Below are 17537 nucleotides of genomic sequence, written 5' to 3' on the forward strand. Positions count from 1 at the left end.
CCACACCCGCCCAGAGCCCAGCCGTGATTCCCCAAGGCCTGACACCCACCCCTCTCCCCCCCAGAGAGCCAGGGATCCAGAGGGAGAAACAGCCTGATGATCAGTCCCAGGCTTGCATGGGGTTTTCTGTGCACCGCCCTCTCCTTGCCTCAGGGCATGCTGGGACTGCAGCTGCCAGGAACCTTCTAGCTCCTGCCCCCTCCCCCCAGCAGTGTCTTATGTGTGAGCTGGGCTCTGCTGGGTCTAGCAGCACTGCAGCCCATTTCTGTAGGGGAAAGGAAATTCTGCATTGCGCAGTGGTGCAGAATTCCCCCAGGAGTAAATATCAGCAATTTGCAATAGAACAGTCTAACATTTCCTATTTTAATATGCATTTTTAAGATGCACTATTGCAAATTATTGATCTTAGTTACAATGTAACAATTATGAACATTTCTCAATAAAAACTATAAAAAAATGCTTCATTCTGAATGTCGATTGTCTCTGTAAAATCTATACTGTATGAGTAGACACATTGTTGTAACTATAGTATATATATTTGAACAGTATAGAAACTGAATGGAAAAAAGAAGAGAGAGAAAGGAATGAGGAAAATGAAACAACATAAAAATGCTCCAATTTTCTGCTTTGTTTTCTTCAAATATATATTACTATGTATACATATATTGTTTTATTAATTTTGGATAAAAAACCCACATTAATGCAACATATTAGGGTTACCTACTTGAACACAAAAAAACTAGAAATGCAAAAGTTTAGTTTCTAAAGGTAATACAAACTCCCACACATTACACACACTATAAATATTACTTGTACATTTAGAAATCTAGTAATCAAAATCACTATATACCATTTACATACAGAATGTGCAAAAGCAAAACATCAACAAAGCAGTGAAAAGTAGTAAACAGAACATATTGCTGCCGGCACCCAGTGCCAAGAGCAACAGCAGCAAGAGCACCGTTACCCGGTGTATTTCACTCAATAATCACAACGGGGTGGAGAAGCAGAAAAGTTTATTTGCAGCTGAAAACAAGGTACAGGGAGAATAGAATCTCAAATCCTGCACACCAGAGCAGGTCATTACACACACTTTTATATTCCTTAATGCTACTGCACTACACATCAGCCAATTAAAACTTTGCACAAATACTCTGCCTTCCTTATATGGGTTACAACAATGTTTATTTCCTGCAACCTCTAACAAGCATTCCTAGCAACTTAAACAACCAGCACATTCTGCCTGGCCTTGTAACTATCTCCTATTATTTTTAACTTGGCGTCAGCAAACCTTACGCTATAAGGCATTATCTGCGGCTGCAACATTGTTTTAAAAGCAAAAGAACTTACTCAAACCAGCCAGGCCTGAATTCTATTAAGGGGGGTTAAGAAGAAGCCCTTAGGCCTTCAGCAGGAAGACTTCCTCAACCCTTATGGCCTTCCATCCCCTCAGCTTAACTAGTGGCCATGCCCTGGGGTCTCCAACAATATGGAAATATTTTTTTGTGACTTCATGGACAAAAAATGAAATGATGACACTAATGTTATATATGTTATATTAAGAAAACCAAACAGAAAAATTATAAAGTAAAGTTTTGAACTAAAGCCTTTATAAGGGCACTGAACCGTGAGGTGGACAAATTAACAACAAATATGACAACCAGGAGCAATCTTCATGACAACACATACACAATCCAGTTGCCAAATTCTGATTTTAGTTACACCATTGTCAATCCAGAAAGACTCCACTTATTTCAGTAGTTACTCCAAATGAAATCAGAACATAGCCTTAAGATTGTGAAATATGAGGAGAAAGCAGAAGCAACTGCAGAATTTCTCGGTGGGCTCACAAAATCTTTAAAAGCTCCTGTAGCTCACCTTAAAAAAAAAAACGTAATAGAAATTTTAGTATTCAAACAGTGTTGGGAATTGTCTATGTTAGAGACAAAGGCCAAAAGAATTTGGTAATTTCTAACACTTCCAAAATGTGTAACTCACAGGTGCTTTGCAAGTAGTGCCATTTCAACCATATCAAAGTTTCAAAATCGGCGTTGTCCTGTCTTCTGTTTATTTCTAGAAACATAATACCGTGTTCTCCTTTCTCAGGAACTGTCAGAACCCAGAGGGTGACCCATAGATCTTGTGTTATGAGGAGTAAATAACACATTTTTAAAAATTACACAAAAACATAAGAAATGCCACAGTGAGTCAGACCAATGATCCATCTATCCCAATAACCTGTCTTCCAACAGTGGCCAAAGCCAGGGGCTTCAGAGGGAATGAACAGAACAGGTAATCATCAAGTGATCCTTCCCCTGTTGCCCATTCCCAGCTTCCGGCAAACAAAGGTTAGGGACACCATACTGCCCATTCTGACTAATAACCATTGATGGACCTATGGTCCATGAACTTGTCTAGTTCTTTTTTGAACCCTGTTATAGTCTTGGCCTTCACAACATCCTCTGGCAAAGAGTTCCACAGGTTGACTGTGTGTTGTGTGAAGAAATACTTCTTTTTGTTTGTTTTAAGCCTGCTGCCTATTAATTTCATTTGGTGACCCCCTAGTTCTTGTGTTATGAGAAGGAGTAGATAACACTTCCTTATTTACTTTCTTCACACCAGTCACGATTTTATAGACCTCAATCATATCCCCCCCTTAGTCGTCTCTTTTCTAAACAGAAAAGTCCCAGTCTTACTAATCTTTTCTCATATGGAAGCTGTTCCATCCCCCTAATCATTTTTGTTGCCCTTTTCTGAACTTTATCCAATTCCAGTATATCTTTTTTGAGATGGGGTGACCAGATCTGCACACGCTATTCAAGATGTGGGTGTACCATAGATTGATATAGAGTCAATATGGTATTTTCTATCTTCTTATCTAATCCTTTCCTAATGATTCCTAACAGTCTGTTATCTTTTTTGACTTCTGCTGCACATTGAACAGATGTTTTCAGAAAACTATCCACAATGACACCAAGATCTCTTTCGTGAGTGGTAACCGATAATTTAGACCCCATCATTTTATGTGCGTAGTTGGGAGGGATTATGTTTTCTAATGTGCATTACTCTGCGTTTATCAACATTGAATTTCATCTGCCATTTTGTTGCCAAGTCACCCAGTTTTGCGAGATCCCTTTGTAACTCTTTGCAGTCTGCTTTGGACTTAACTACCTTGAATAGTTTTGTATCATCTGCAAATTTTGCCACCTCATTGTTTACGCCCTTTTCCAGATCATTTATGAATATGTTGAATCGTACGGGTCCCATTACAGACCCCTGCGGGGGACACCACTATTTACCTCTCTCCAGTATGAAAACTGACCATTTATTCCTATCCTTTGTTTTCCATCTTTTAACCAGGTACTGATCCATGAGAGCATCTTCCCTCTTATCTCATGACAGCTTACTTTGCTTAAGAGCCTTTGGTGAGGGACCTTGTCAAAGGCTTTCTGAAAAATCTAAGTACACTATATCCCCTGGATCACCTTTGTCCACATGCTTGTTGACCCCCTCAAAAGAATTCTAGTACACTGGTGAGGCATGATTTCTCTTTACAAAAACCATGTTGACTCTTCCCCAACAAATTGAGTTAGGCTTATCAGGCTGTAATTGTCAGGGTCACCCCTGGAGCCTTTTAAAAAAATTGGCGTCACATTAGCTATCCTCCAGTCATCTGGTACACAAGCTGATTTAAATGAGAGGTTACATACCACAGCATATGTACATGTAGTACTACAGTGCTGAATGCAAATCAACTAATTAAGGAGGGATTCCAGTAAGCATCTAACACATTCTGGAATATGCAAGCTGCCTAGAGATGGCTCTGGTTTCTCCTCAATACATACTCTTCCTCTCCCGCTAAAATACTGACACCACTAAAATAATTCTTCTTCAATATAAACACACAACACCAGAATTCCAGCAATCTTAAAAGTGCATTTTAATCTTAATCTTTCATATTTTTACAAAAATGTTTGGTAATTATTTTTAAATGTTACCTTTATTTGCTCTAGTGACATCACCATCCCAACATTTCCAATTGTCCGATAAACACGTACTGCAAACTCCAATTCCATGTGATGTAGGCAAGCTCTGGCCAGCTCATTCCAACCAGATTGATCATTCAGAAGTTTGCATACCTCCCATGCTTCAGCAAACCTATGCACGGTGAAAAACAAAACTAAAACAAACAGTTGCATTCAATGTGTATTTTATTAGAACATTTTCTTTTAAACCTCAAAAACTAGTTAACCTCAAAGCAGAGGGAAACTTGGGACTGACTAATTTCTAGGTTTGGGGGAAATTGCTAGGAGCCCTATGACAGGAAAAAACAGGGCCACATGAAAACACCAGCCTGCAGCTTATACCAAATTGCCCCACCTTTCTCCTTCAGAAAAATACTTTATTTCCCTAGCTTACTTCTCACTTTGCACTACAGCCTCCCATTGTACTGATTTTTGCTCCCTTAGAATGGAGGGAGTTGGTGGCATGCATTTTCAGCCAGTATTGGGGCAGAAGCTACCATGCAGCCCAGAATAATAAATAAATTACTTGAATAAATAAATAAATAATTGAATAAATTACTGTAGCTCTTACTTTACAGTAAGAAAAAGCATCATTGTGTCATTTGTTACTTGGCTACCCAGACAGACTAAGCATGGAACGATGGTTCAATATAACTTTATCAATATTCAGCAAGAGATTTTTAGAACACCAATGTATGCAGTACTGTGTGCTTCAATCACAGAAGGAAATGATTAACCCATATAATTAAAAAGCAGACCTACCTTTTCAGCATTAAAGTCTGAGTAAGTATTTGTTTCAGCTCATTAAACCCGGTGTCTTTCAAAACGCCAAGGAAACTATGAGTACTAAGATAGATATTGTTTGTTTTCCCACTCTGAGTCTGACAGGTTAATTCTCCATTATACAAAAGCAATGGTTTGTGGGAAAAGGGAACTTTGGTGCCACCTGCCAAAATAACCTTGGACCCTGTATTAGGAGATCAGAAAAAAAAATGTTATTTAAAATGCTCCTTCATTATGACATGTTTAGCAACCAGTTGCAGTTGTGAACAGTTAAGAAACGTAAGAGTGAAGGAATCTTATTTTGAAAATCCCAACAGCTTTGTTCTTTTATCCTTTGGCATAGCAGCAGCACTACACCTGGACCAATCTGACTAATTCAAGGTCTCCTGTTTGGCATTCATCATTTACTGTATGTACCAAGTGTAAAAGTATATACCAAAAAAGAATTTGAAGAGCAACTAGCAAAAGACACAAAAAGTAAGAGCAATTTTTTTTTAAAGTACATCAGAAGCAGGAAGCCTGCCAAACAATCAGTGGATGACAGAGGTGCCAAAGGAGCACTCAAGAAAGACAAAAAGCAAAATGACAAGTCTTCACTGCAGAGAATGTGAGGGAGATTCCCACACCTGAGGAGGAACTGTCCCAGATTGAAATGTCAATAGAGGAGGTTTTGGAACAAACTGATAAATTAAACAGTAATTAGTCACTAGGACCAGCCAGTATTCACCCAAAAGTTATGAAGGAACTCAAAAATATGAAATTGCAGAACTACTAACTATGGTATGTAACCTACCGTTTAAATCAGCCTCTGTAACAGATGACTGGAGGATAGCTAATGCAATGCCAATTTTTAAAAAAGGCTCCTAGCAATTACAGGCTGGTAAGCCTAACTTCAATACCAGGCAAACTGGTTGAAACTATAGTAAAGAACAGAATTATCAGATACATAGATTAACACAATATTTTGCAGAAGAGTCATCATAGCTTTTGTAAAGGAAAACCATGCCTCACCAATCTATTAGAATTCTTTGAGGGTATCAACAAGCATGCTGACAAGGGTGCTCCAGTAGATATAGTATATTTGGACTTTCAGAAAGCCTTTATCTAGGTCCCAAACCTTAAGCTCTTAAGCTCCTAAAGGCTCTTAAGCAAAATAATCGGTCATGGGATAAGAGGTAAGGTCCTCTCATGAATCAGTAACCGGTTAGATACAGGAAACAAAATGTAGGAATGGTCTATTTTCACAGTGGAATGGGGTAAATAGTGGGGTACCTGAAAGAACTGTATGGGGACCTGTGCTGTTCAACATATTCATAAATGATCTGGAAAAGTGGGTAAACAGTGATGTGGCACAATTTGCAGACAATACAAAATTTCTCAACATAGTTAAGTCCAAAGCTGATTGTGAAGAGTTAAAAAGCGATTTCATTAATCCGGGTGACTGGAAAATGGCATATGAAATTCAATGTTGATAAGTGCGAAGTAGTGCACATTGGAAAACACTCAATTCTACACACAAAATGATAGGGTCTAAATTAGCTGTTACCACTCAAGAAAGAGATCTTGGTGTCATAGTCGATAGTTCTCTGAAAACGTCCACTCAATGGCGCAGTGGCAGTCAAAAAAGCTAACCGAACGTTAGGAACCATTAGGAAAGGGATAGATAGTAAGACAGAAAAGAGGAGGTACCTGTAACCAGAGGCTCTTCGAGATATGTGTAAGCCCTCAGTGGAATACAAATAGGGATCACATGCACACCATGGGTCTGGAGTGGAGAATTAGAAAGTAGTGTCCATCGGTCCGCACATCCACCCTGACTTGCCTCATGGTTTCATCTGAAGAGATAAAAGGCGGGGCAGGCCGACTGCAACTCCAGTTCCTTCTCCACTGCAAATCCAGCAGATCTGCAGCAGAGGGGAAGGAGGGCAGGAAGCGGAATACAGATAGGGGCCATGCATTTCGAAGAACCTCCAGTTATAGGTCAGCAAACTCCTCCTCTCCTTCTTAGAGAGATGGGCCCTATTGTATTCCATTGAGGGTGATTAACAAGTGGTACCTAAGTTGAAGGAGGATGTGAAGATGCAGATGAAAGAGATAAGTGGAGGATAGCCACGCCCGGAGGAGGCATCCGTTACTGAGACATTCACCAAGACGTAATGTGCAGCAAAGATGTGTACTGAATTCCATGTGGCTGCTCTACATATATCCCAAAGCAGTACCTTGTGGAGGCAGGCCATGGTTGAAACCTGGGCTCTCACAGAATGGCCTACACCCCTGAGGATAGTGGGAGGCCGGATAATTGATATAGTGTAATGCACCCCAAAATCCACTTGGAGATTAGCTGTGTAGAGATTGCCTGCCTCTTAACAGTTTCAGCTATTGCAACAATCAACCTGGGGGTTTTCCTGATTGGTCATGGCCTCTGTAGGTAGAAGGCCAAGGCCCCACGGACATGGAGGTAGTGGAGTTGCAGTTCCTCTTCAGAGTCGTGTGGTTTCAGGAAGAAAGCAGGTAAGTGAATGGATTGATTTTCGTGAAACTGGGAAATGACCATTGGCAAAAATTTGGGATGCAGGTGTAAGGAGACTTTATCTTTATAGAAAATCATGAAAGGAGGGTTTGCCATCATGGCCCCAAGTTCACTGACCCTTCTTGCTGAAGTGACAGCAATGAGGAAGGCGATCTTCATGGAGAGGGACATAGAACATGATGCCAGCAGTTGAAAGGGCGGTTTTGTTAGTATGGATAAAATCAGGTTGAGGTCCCACTGGGGAGTGATGGGTTGTACAGGTGGGAAGGTTCTGATGAGGCCTTTCCAAAACCTAGCAGTCAATGGTGAGTAAAGACAGAATGTTCCTCCACATGGGGCTGAAAGATGCTAATTGCTGCTAGGTGGACCTTAAGAGAGCTGAGGCCAAGCCCTGATGCCTTCAAGGACAGTAGGTAGTCCCGGAGGTGGGGAATCCCCACTCCTTCTGGGGAGAGTCCCTTGTACTCTGCCCCGGAGGAGAAGCATTTCCGCTTGGCTCGGTAACAACTCCTAGGGGATTCCTTCCTGCTGCTGGAGAGGATGTTTTGCATGTCTTATGAACACACCCCTTCCAGAGAATATGCCCATCCAAATACCCTGCTCTGAGGTGAAATGCATGTGGATTGGGATGGTTGATGTCGCTGTTGTGCTGCGTCAGGAGATCGGGGAAAGCAGGGATGGGAATTGGGGGACAGGTAGACATACAAAGGAGGTTGGGAAACCAAAACTGTCTGGGCCAGGAGGGGATGATCAGAATGACTGTTGCTCTGACTTGTCTGATCTTGTGTAGTACTTATGGTAGGAGTTAGAGAGGAGGGAAGGCGTAATTGAGTTGGTCTGACCAGGAGAGGATGAGAGCATTGCTCTGAGAGTGGTGCCTCGGACCTCCTCTGGAGCAATATGTGCTGCATTTTCTATTCACTGGGGATGCGAAAAGGTCTCTGGTCAGAGTTCCCCACTTGTTGAAGATGTCCTATACCATGGTGTCATGAAGTTCCCAATCGTGGTCAATCATGAACTGTGTACTGAGCAAGTCTGCAATCATGTTGTGTGCCCTTGGGAGATAGGCTGCAGATAAGATGATCTGGTGGGTGATGCACCAGTTCCAAAGGGTGACTGCTTCGGAGCACAGAGTCATCAACCTCCTGTTTGTTGCAAAGAGTCGTAGTGTTGTCCAACATTATGAGAATCTGATGGGAATGGATGAGCAGGAGAAAGGCCTGACATGCCGTCCTTACAGCTCAGAGTTCCAGAATGTTGATGTGCATTCTGGACACCCAAAGAGTCCATGTTTCCTGTGTCATGTGTTCACCCATGTGCGCTCCCCAGCCTAGGAGGGATATGTTAGTGATAACTGTCTTGTCTGGGGAGCGAGGGTGGGAAGGGAACCCCTACGTGTTCTCTCTACCAGTGGAGGGACGAGATTACCACGCGTTTGTGTGGGGGGGGAGGCCTGTGAGCACGAGGTCCACAGCATGATGTTTGGGTGAGTAAACCAACTAGAGCCACATCCGGAGGCAGTGAAGATGGAGATTTATACGCATGAGGCCATGTGTCCCAGGAAGGATAGGAAAGTCCTGGCTGTGACTGAAGGACTGTTGACTACACGAGTTATGAGTTCTTTCAGGGTCTGGAACCTGTCCCATGGTAGGTAGGCTTATGCAGAGACTGAGTTGATAGTGGCCCCTATAAAGTCTAGGTATTACATGAGATTTAAGGTTGATTTTTGGCATTGATATTGACCAAGGGAGAACAAAGGGGGATAAGCAACATGGACGTTAAAACCTGAGCTTCATGTCTGGACCGTTTTGCCGAAGCCAGTCATTGAGATATGGGAATACGAGGACCCCATAACTCCTGATTTGGGTTGCTACAATGGAGAAAACCTTGGTGAAAACTCTAGGAGCTGAGGTAAATCCACTCAGTTTATTAATATATTTAGCACAGTCACAAACACCCCAACTCAGTAAGGTAGATAGAGATACTACAGAATGTATATTTGCACATCCATAAGGAGTATCAAAAGAAAGAAAAAACAAAAACTTTACTTACCAGAAAGTATTGAAAGCTCAGTCTTCCCCCTCCCCACGCTCCATATGTCCTAGAGATTGTAGCCCATATCCTGTACTCTGCCAGGCTAACAGTCTCTGGACCTTTAATATGTGATTTCTAAGCCAATAGGAAATGAAAAGTCACTGAGGTTTTGACCAGCAGCTAACATGTTTCTATAAAAATCTGGGGGGAGCATGGGCTGTTATAGCAGTGACAAGGAAGAGATGAGAGAAAACATGGGTGGAAATCAAATCAGTGTCTTGCATGTCTGTACACTAAAGTAAGTAGTATGAGGTATAAGCAGGAAGAACTTGAAATGCTAGTTAATAAACACAACTATGACATAGTTAGCACCACAGAGACCTGATGGGATAATACGCATGACTGGAATATTGGTACAGAAGGGTACAGCTTGCTCAGAAAGAACAGCCAGGGAAAAAAGGGAGGTCATGTTGCCTTATATATTAAAAATGTATACACTTGGACTGAGGTTGAGCTGGAAATAGGAGATAGACTTGTTGAAAGTCTCTGGATAAGGACAAAAGGGGTAAAAAACAAGGGTGATGTCATGTAGGAGTCCATGTTATCAAGAAGACGACGTGGATGAGGCTTTTTTTAAACAACTAACAAAATCATCCAAAGCACAGGAAGTGCTGGTATTGGGGGACTTTAACCACCCAGACATTTGTTGGGAAAAAAAATATGGCAGGGCACAGATTATCCAACAAGTTCTTGGAATGTACTGGAGGCAATTTTTTATTTCAGAAGGTGGAGAAAACTACTAGGGGAGAGGTTGTTCTAGATTTGATTTTGACAAACAGGGAGGAACTGGTTGAGAATTTGAAAGTGGAAGGCTGCTTAGGTGAAAGCGATCATGAAATGGTAGAGTTCATGATTCTAAGGAATGGTAAGAGGGAAAACAGCACAATAAAGATAATGGATTTCAAGAAGGACGACTTTAGCAAACTCGGGAGTGGCAGGTAAGAGCCCATGGGAAGCAAGTCTAAGGGGGAAAACAGTTCAACAGAGTTGTCAGTTTTTTAAAGAGACATTACGGGCACAAGCTCAATCTATCCCATTGCGTAGGAAAGACCGGAAGTATGGCGAGAGACAACCCTCTCTTAACCAGGAAATCTTCAATGATCTGAAACTGAAAAAAAGCCTACAAAAAGTGGAAACTAGGTCAAATTACAAAGCATGAATATAAACAAATAAACAAAGACAAAATTAGAAAGGCCAAGGCAAAAAAATGAGATTAAACTAGCTAGAGACATAAACGATAACAAAAAACATTATACAGATACATTAGAAGCAAGAGAAAGAACAAGATCAAGGGTAGGCCCATTACTCAGTGAGGGAGGAAAAACTACAACAGAAAATGTGGAAAGGGCAGAAGTGCTAAATTACATTTGTGTTTCAGTTTTCACCAAAGAAATTTAGTAGCAACTGGACATCTAATATAGTGAATGCCAGTGTAAATGAGGTAGGATCAGAGGTTAAAATAGGGAAAGAACAAGGTAAAAATTAGTTAGACAAGTTTGATGTCTTCAAGTCACCAGGGCCTGATGAAATATATTCTAGAATACTCAAGGAGCTGATCGAGCAGGTATCTGAGCCATTAGCAATTATTTTCGAAAAGTCATGAAAGATGGGAGAGATTCCAAAGGACTGGAAAAAGGGCAAATATAGTGCCAATCTATAAACAGAGAAATAACGACAACCTGGGGAATTACAGACCAGTCATCTTAACTTCAGTACCTGGAAAGACAATGGAGCAAATAACTGAGCAATCAATTTGGAAACACCTAGAAGATAATAAGGTGATAAGTAACCATCAGCATGAATTTGCCAAGAACAAATTGTGTCAAACCAACCTAACAGATGTCTTTGACAGGGTAACAAGCCTTGAGGATACGGGGGAAGTGGTAGATGTGATATTTCTTCACTTTAGTGAGGCTTTTGATACGGTCTCACATGACCTTCTCATAAACAAACTAGGGAAATACTACCTCGATGGAGTTACTATAAGGTGGGTGCATAACTGTTTGGAAAACCGTTCCCAGACAGTAATCAGTGGTTCAGTGTCAAGCTGGAAGGGCATAACGAGTGGGGTCCCGTGGGGATCAGTTCTGGGTCTGGTTCTGTTCAGTATCTTCATCAATGATTTAGATAATGGCATAGAGAGTACACTTATAAAATTTGCAGATGATACCAAGCTGGGAGAGTTTGCAAGTGCTTTGGAGGATAGGATTAAAATTCAAAATGATCTGGACAAACTGGAAAAATGGTCTGAAGTAAATAAGATGAAAATCAATAAAGACAAATGCAAAGTACTCCACTTAGGAAGGAACAATCAGTTGCGCGCACATAAAATGGGAAATGACTGCCTAGGAAGAAGTATTGCAGAAAGTAATCTGGGGGTCATAGTGGATCACAAGCTAAATATTAGTCAACAACCTGGATTTGTGCTGGAAATGGCCCAACTTGATGATCACTTTAGATAAGCTATTACCAGCAGGAGAGTGGGGTGGGAGGAGGTATTGTTTCATGGTCTCTGTGTATATAATGTCTTCTGCAGTTTCCACAGTATGCTTCCGATGAAGTGAGCTGTAGCTCACGAAAGCTCATGCTAAAATAAATTGGTTAGTCTCTAAGGTGCCACAAGTACTCCTTTTCTTTTTGCGAATATAGACTAACACGGCTGTTACTCTGAAACATCACACTGTTGCAAAAAAAGTAAACATCATTCCAGGGTGTATTAGCAGGAGTGTGGTAAGGAAGACAAAAAGTAATTCTTCTGCTCTACTCAGCACTGATTAGATCTCAACTAGAGTACTGTGTCCAGTTCTGGGCACCACATTTCAGGAAAGATGTGGACAAATTGGTGAAAGTCCACAGAAGAGCAACAAAAATGATTAAAGGTCTAGAAAACATGACATATGAGGGAAGATTGAAAAAATTGGGTTGTTTAGTCTGTAGAAGGGAAGATTGAGAAAGGACATGATAACAGTTGGCCTCCAGGAGCTATCCCACAGTGCTCCATTGTGACCGCTCTGGACAACGCTCTCAACTCGGATGCACTGGCCAGGTACACAGAAAAAGTCCCGCGAACTTTTGAATTTCATTTCCTGTTGGGCCAGCTGATCAGCACAAGTGACCATGCAGATCTCATCAGCAGAGGTGATCATGGAGTCCCAGAATCACAAAAGAGCTCCAGCATGGACCGAACAGGAGGTACTAGATCTGATCGCTGTATGGGGAGATGAATCCATGCTATCAGAACACCATTCCAAAAGACGAAATGCCAAAATATTTGAAAAAATCTCCAAGGGCACGAAGGACAGAGTCTATCACAGGGACCCGCAGTAGTGCCATGTGAAACTTAAGGAGCTCAGGCAAGCCTACCAAAAAATCCAAGATGCAAACGCCCGCTCGGGGTCAGAGCCCCAGACATGCCGCTTGTATGATGAACTGCATGCAATTCTAGGGGGTGCCCCTACAACTACCCCACACCTGTATGTGGACTCCTGCAAGGAAGTCTCACGCAACAGGGATGAGGATTTTGAGGACGAGGAAGATGAAGAGGAGGGGGAGGTTGAAGATAGCGCAAACCAGGCGAGCGGAGAACTGTTTATCACCCTGGAGACAGTACCCTCCCAACCCGGACTCCCGGACCTTGAAGGTGGAGAAGACACCTCTGGTGAGTGTACCTTTGTAAATATAATCCACGGTTTAAAAGCAAGCGTGTTTAATGATTAATTTGCCCTGAAGACTTGGGATGCATTCGCAGCCAGTACAGCTACTGGAAAAGTCTGTTAACATATCTGGGGATGGAGCGGAAATCCTCCAAGGACATCTCAATGAAGCTGTTGGAGGTACTCCCAAAGCCTTTGCAAAAGGTTTATTGCGTCCTCCATGGTAGGACACTTTACCATGGCAGGCCAGTAGTACATAGTCTGGAATCATTGCATAAGAAAGCATGGCAGCATGTGGTCCCGGTGTTTGCTAGCATTCAAGCAACATCCGTTCTTTATCTCTCTGTGTTATCCTCAGGAGAGTGATATCATTCATGGTCACCTGGTTGAAATAGGGGAATTTTATTAAGGGGACATTCAGAGGTGGCCGTTCCTGCTGCGCTGTTTGCCTGTGGCTGAAAAGAAATCATCCCCGCTGTTAGCCACGCGGTGGGGGGAGGCGTGAAGCAATCATCCCAGAGAATTTGGTGGGGGCGGGGTTTAGCTGGGTTTGTGCTGCATGTTAACCCGAAAACATCAGCCCCTCCTTCTAAATGGCCAATGTGTCTTTTTCAATTTTACTCTCCCTTTTTTTCCTCCCGCAGCTGCAAATGTTTAAACGCTGCCACTAGCATCTCCGTCCCAGAGGCTAGCGCAGATAAGAAGGCAAAAAAAGCCGTACTTGCGATTAAATGTTCTCTGAGCTCATGCAGTCCACCCAAACTGAAAGAGCCCAGCAGAATGTGTGGAGGCAGACAATGGCAGAGTGCAGGAAAGCACAAAATGAACGCAATGACAGGAAGTGGGAGCAACGGGAGAGATGGCAGGATCAAGAGGAAAGGTGGCGGCAGCATGATGAGAAGAGGCAGGATGCAATGCTGAGGCTACTGGAGGATCAAACTGATATGCTCCGTTGTATGGTTGAGGTGCAGGAAAGGCACAGACCGCCACTGCAGCCCCTGTGTAACCAACTGTCCTCCTCCGCAAGTTCCATAGCCTCCTCACCCAGATACCCAAGAACGTGGGGGGGGGAGAGAGGGGCGGCCCTCCGGGCTCCCAACCACTCCACCCCAGCCCAAGCAACAGAAGGCTGGCATTCAATAAGTTTTGAAGTGCAGTGTGGCCTTGTCCTTCCCTCTTCCCGCACCCCACCCGGTGCTTCCCTCCGCCCCCACCCCTCTTGGGCTATCTTGGCAGTTATCCCCCTATTTGAGTGACGAATTAATAAAGAATGCATGAATTTGAAACAACAATGACTTTATTGCCTCTGCAAGCAGTGATCGAAGTGGGGAGGGGAGGGCAGTAGAGTGAACCAAGGGGGCAGGTTTTCATCAAGGAGAAACAAACAGAACTATCACACCGGTCAGCCATGAAACCGGTTTTCAAAGGTTCTCTGATGCGCAGCGTGCCCGGCTGTGCTCTTCTAACCATCCTGGTGTCTCGCTGCGTGTAATCAGCGGCCAGACGATTTGCCTCAACTTCCCACCCTGCCATAAATGTCTCCCCCTTACTCTCACAGATATTGTGGAGCACACAGCAAGCAGTAATAACAATGGGAATATTGGTTTCGCTGAGGTCTAGCTGAGTCAGTAAACTGCGCCAACGCGCTTTTAAACATCCAAATGCACATTCTACCACCATTCTGCACTTGCTCAGCCTGTAGTTGAACAGCTCCTGACTACTGTCCAGGGTGCCTGTGTATGGCTTCATGAGCCATGGCATTAAGGGGTAGGCTCAGTCCCCAAGGATAATGATAGGCATTTCAACATCCCCAATGGTTATTTTCTGGTCTGGAAAGTAAGTCCATTGCTGCAGCTGTTCATACAGACCAGAGTTCCTGAAGATGTGAGCGTCATGTACCTTTCCCAGCCATCCCACATTGATGTTGGTGAAACGTTCCTTGTGATCTACCAGTGCTTGCAGCACCACTGAAAAGTACCCTTTTCAGTTTATGTACTGGCTGCCTTGGTGGTCCGGTCCCAAGATAGGGATATGTGTTCCGTCTATCGCCCCACCACAGTTAGGGAATCCCACTGCAGCAAAGCCATCCACTATGACCTGCACATTTCCCAGAGTCACTACCCTTGATAGCATCAGCTCAGCGATTGCGTTGGCTACTTGGATCACAGCAGCCCCCACGGTAGATTTGCCCACTCCAAATTGATTCCCGACTGACCGGTAACTATCTGGTGTTTCAAGCTTCCAGAGGGCTATCGCCACTCAATTGTGAACTGTGATGACTGCTCTCATTTTGGTATTCTTGCACTTCAGGGCAGGGGAAAGCAAGTCACAAAGTTTCATGGAAGTGCCCTTATGCATGCGAAAGTTACACAGCCACTGGGAATCATCCCAGACCTGCAACACTATGCGGTCCCACCAGTCTGTGCTTGTTTCACGGGCCCAGAATCGGCGTTCCATGGCATGAACCTGCCCCATTGCCACCAGGATGGCCAAACTGCCAGGGCCCATGCTTTGAGAGAAGTCTGTGTCCATGTCCTCATCGCTCTCGTCACCACGCTGTTTACAATGCTCATAACTGCCACAGTGATCTGAGCGGGCTCCATGCTGGCCATGGTATGGCGTCTGCAGGAGAGCAGAGTTGCAGGGGAAGCGGTGATTCGATGACCAGTTTTGCAGACCTACTGCACTGTCCACTGCCAGGACACAACAGCTGAGCAGGCTGCACGCTTGCCGGGGTATGGCGAGACAAGAGCAGCCAAGCAGAGTTGCAGCGGAAGCGGCGCTGCGAGACCACCAGGAGAGCAGAGTGCCAGCGGAAGTGGTCGTTCAGTGACGACTATGGTTTGCAGACCTACTGCACCGTCTGCTGAAAGCAGTATGGTGCCCGCACGGAAAAAAGGCGTGAAACGATTGTCTGCCGTTGCTTTCACGGAGGGAGGGGCGACTGACGACATGTACTCAAAACCACTGCGACAATGTTTTTGTCCCATCAGGCATTGGGAGCTTAACCCAGAATTCCAATGGGGGGTGGAGACTGCGGGAACTGTGGGATAGCTAACCACAGTGCAATGCTCCGAAGGTCGACGCTAGCCTCGGTACTGTGGACGCACTCTGCCAACTTAATGCGCTTAGTGCATTAGTGTGGGGACACTATAAAATCGCTTTCTAAAAAATTGACTTCTTTAAATTCAACCTAATTTCGTAATGTAGACATACGCTTAGTTGAGAACCACTGCACTAGATGACCTCGATTAAAATTCTGCTTAAAACTGAAATGAGTTTTGTGATCCTGTTCCCAGCAGACATTTCTCACAAATATTCAACACAACTGGCAGGCTAAAGGCCATGGACTAGAGTAGTAGGAAATCTGCAGGTTAGGACTGAAATGCTTTGTGGGAGCTGTGTGGAGAAAGTTGCACAGTATCTGCCTGCTCTGTGGTGGCCAATACTTACCAGTAGCAGTACTATTATTCACATGCAGCAAATTCACATGAAAATACAAATTAAAAGGCAATATTTAATATTATTGTCTAACATGTTCTAACTTTAATCGCCATGAAATGTCAGATAGCTAATAAGATTAACTAAAGTATTTACAGTACCTTGTATGGTATCCTTATGGAAGACATAAGTATATACTTTATCATCATCGTAAGCAGCAAATACACCTTTATCTATTGGCCAATTTTCCCACAGAATGCCTTTAACGGTTGGTGGAAAATTTGGGATCTCATGAACACCATCATTTACCTACAAAAAGTAGTAATGTAAAATTATTTAGTAAGCAGAAAGCGAATGAGACACATTGAATAGTGTGATCAGTTCTGGTCACCCATCTCAAAAAAGATGTAAAAGGAATAAGTGGTCCAGAACTGGGCGATGAAAATTACTGAGGACATTAGAAGACTTTTATATGGGTAGAAACTGGGAGTAGTAGAATTATTTAGTTTAGAGAGAAGATGAATAATGAATGTTACTAAGAAGGTAAACTGGGTTCTCCTCATTTGCCTTTCTTATAATACAAGAACAAGGGGACACAGTGAAGTACATTTATAACTAATACAAATTTTATTACTACACAACACACATTTGTCTATGGAACTCTCTGCTTCAGATGTTGAGTCCAAGAGCATAACAGGCTTAAAAATGAGACATTAATATGGATAATGAGAAAATACACAGTAACATTAGATAAGATAAAGTAATTATAAACAGTACGTAAACCAACTGCCTGGGGTTAAGAAGAAATTTTTTCCACGGGCAAGCTTGGTCTGATCTGGTGTGGAGATTCTATGTCCCTATATTATCACTAGGCTATTCCCTCTGCCACCTCACTTTTTTTTTGGGTGGCAAATCAGTCCAATTGGCACATGTTTCTTTATGCTGTGATAAAACACACCATGACTAGAAATAACTTACAGAGAACTCTGCTTGTAAGTAAAGTGGAATGAA

The 17537-nt window shown here is 43.1% G+C and overlaps 1 protein-coding gene across 4 annotated transcripts in view; it reads right to left on the reverse strand.

The window, feature by feature from the left end:
* Positions 1-17537, reverse strand: part of WDR19 (WD repeat domain 19) — a 126316-nt gene that overhangs the window by 56803 nt on the left and 51976 nt on the right. For all 4 annotated transcript variants that reach the window (XM_037897930.2, XM_043544506.1, XM_037897929.2 and 1 more), the window contains exons 16-18: positions 16688-16835; positions 4788-4992; positions 3999-4158 (exon numbers count right to left, since the gene is read on the reverse strand). In XM_037897930.2, coding sequence (XP_037753858.1) covers positions 3999-4158; positions 4788-4992; positions 16688-16835 — 513 coding nt within the window. The remainder of the gene's footprint in view (positions 1-3998; positions 4159-4787; positions 4993-16687; positions 16836-17537) is intronic.

Source organism: Chelonia mydas, chromosome 4 (genome assembly GCF_015237465.2).
Source record: "Chelonia mydas isolate rCheMyd1 chromosome 4, rCheMyd1.pri.v2, whole genome shotgun sequence".
Lineage (NCBI taxonomy): Eukaryota > Metazoa > Chordata > Testudines > Cheloniidae > Chelonia > Chelonia mydas.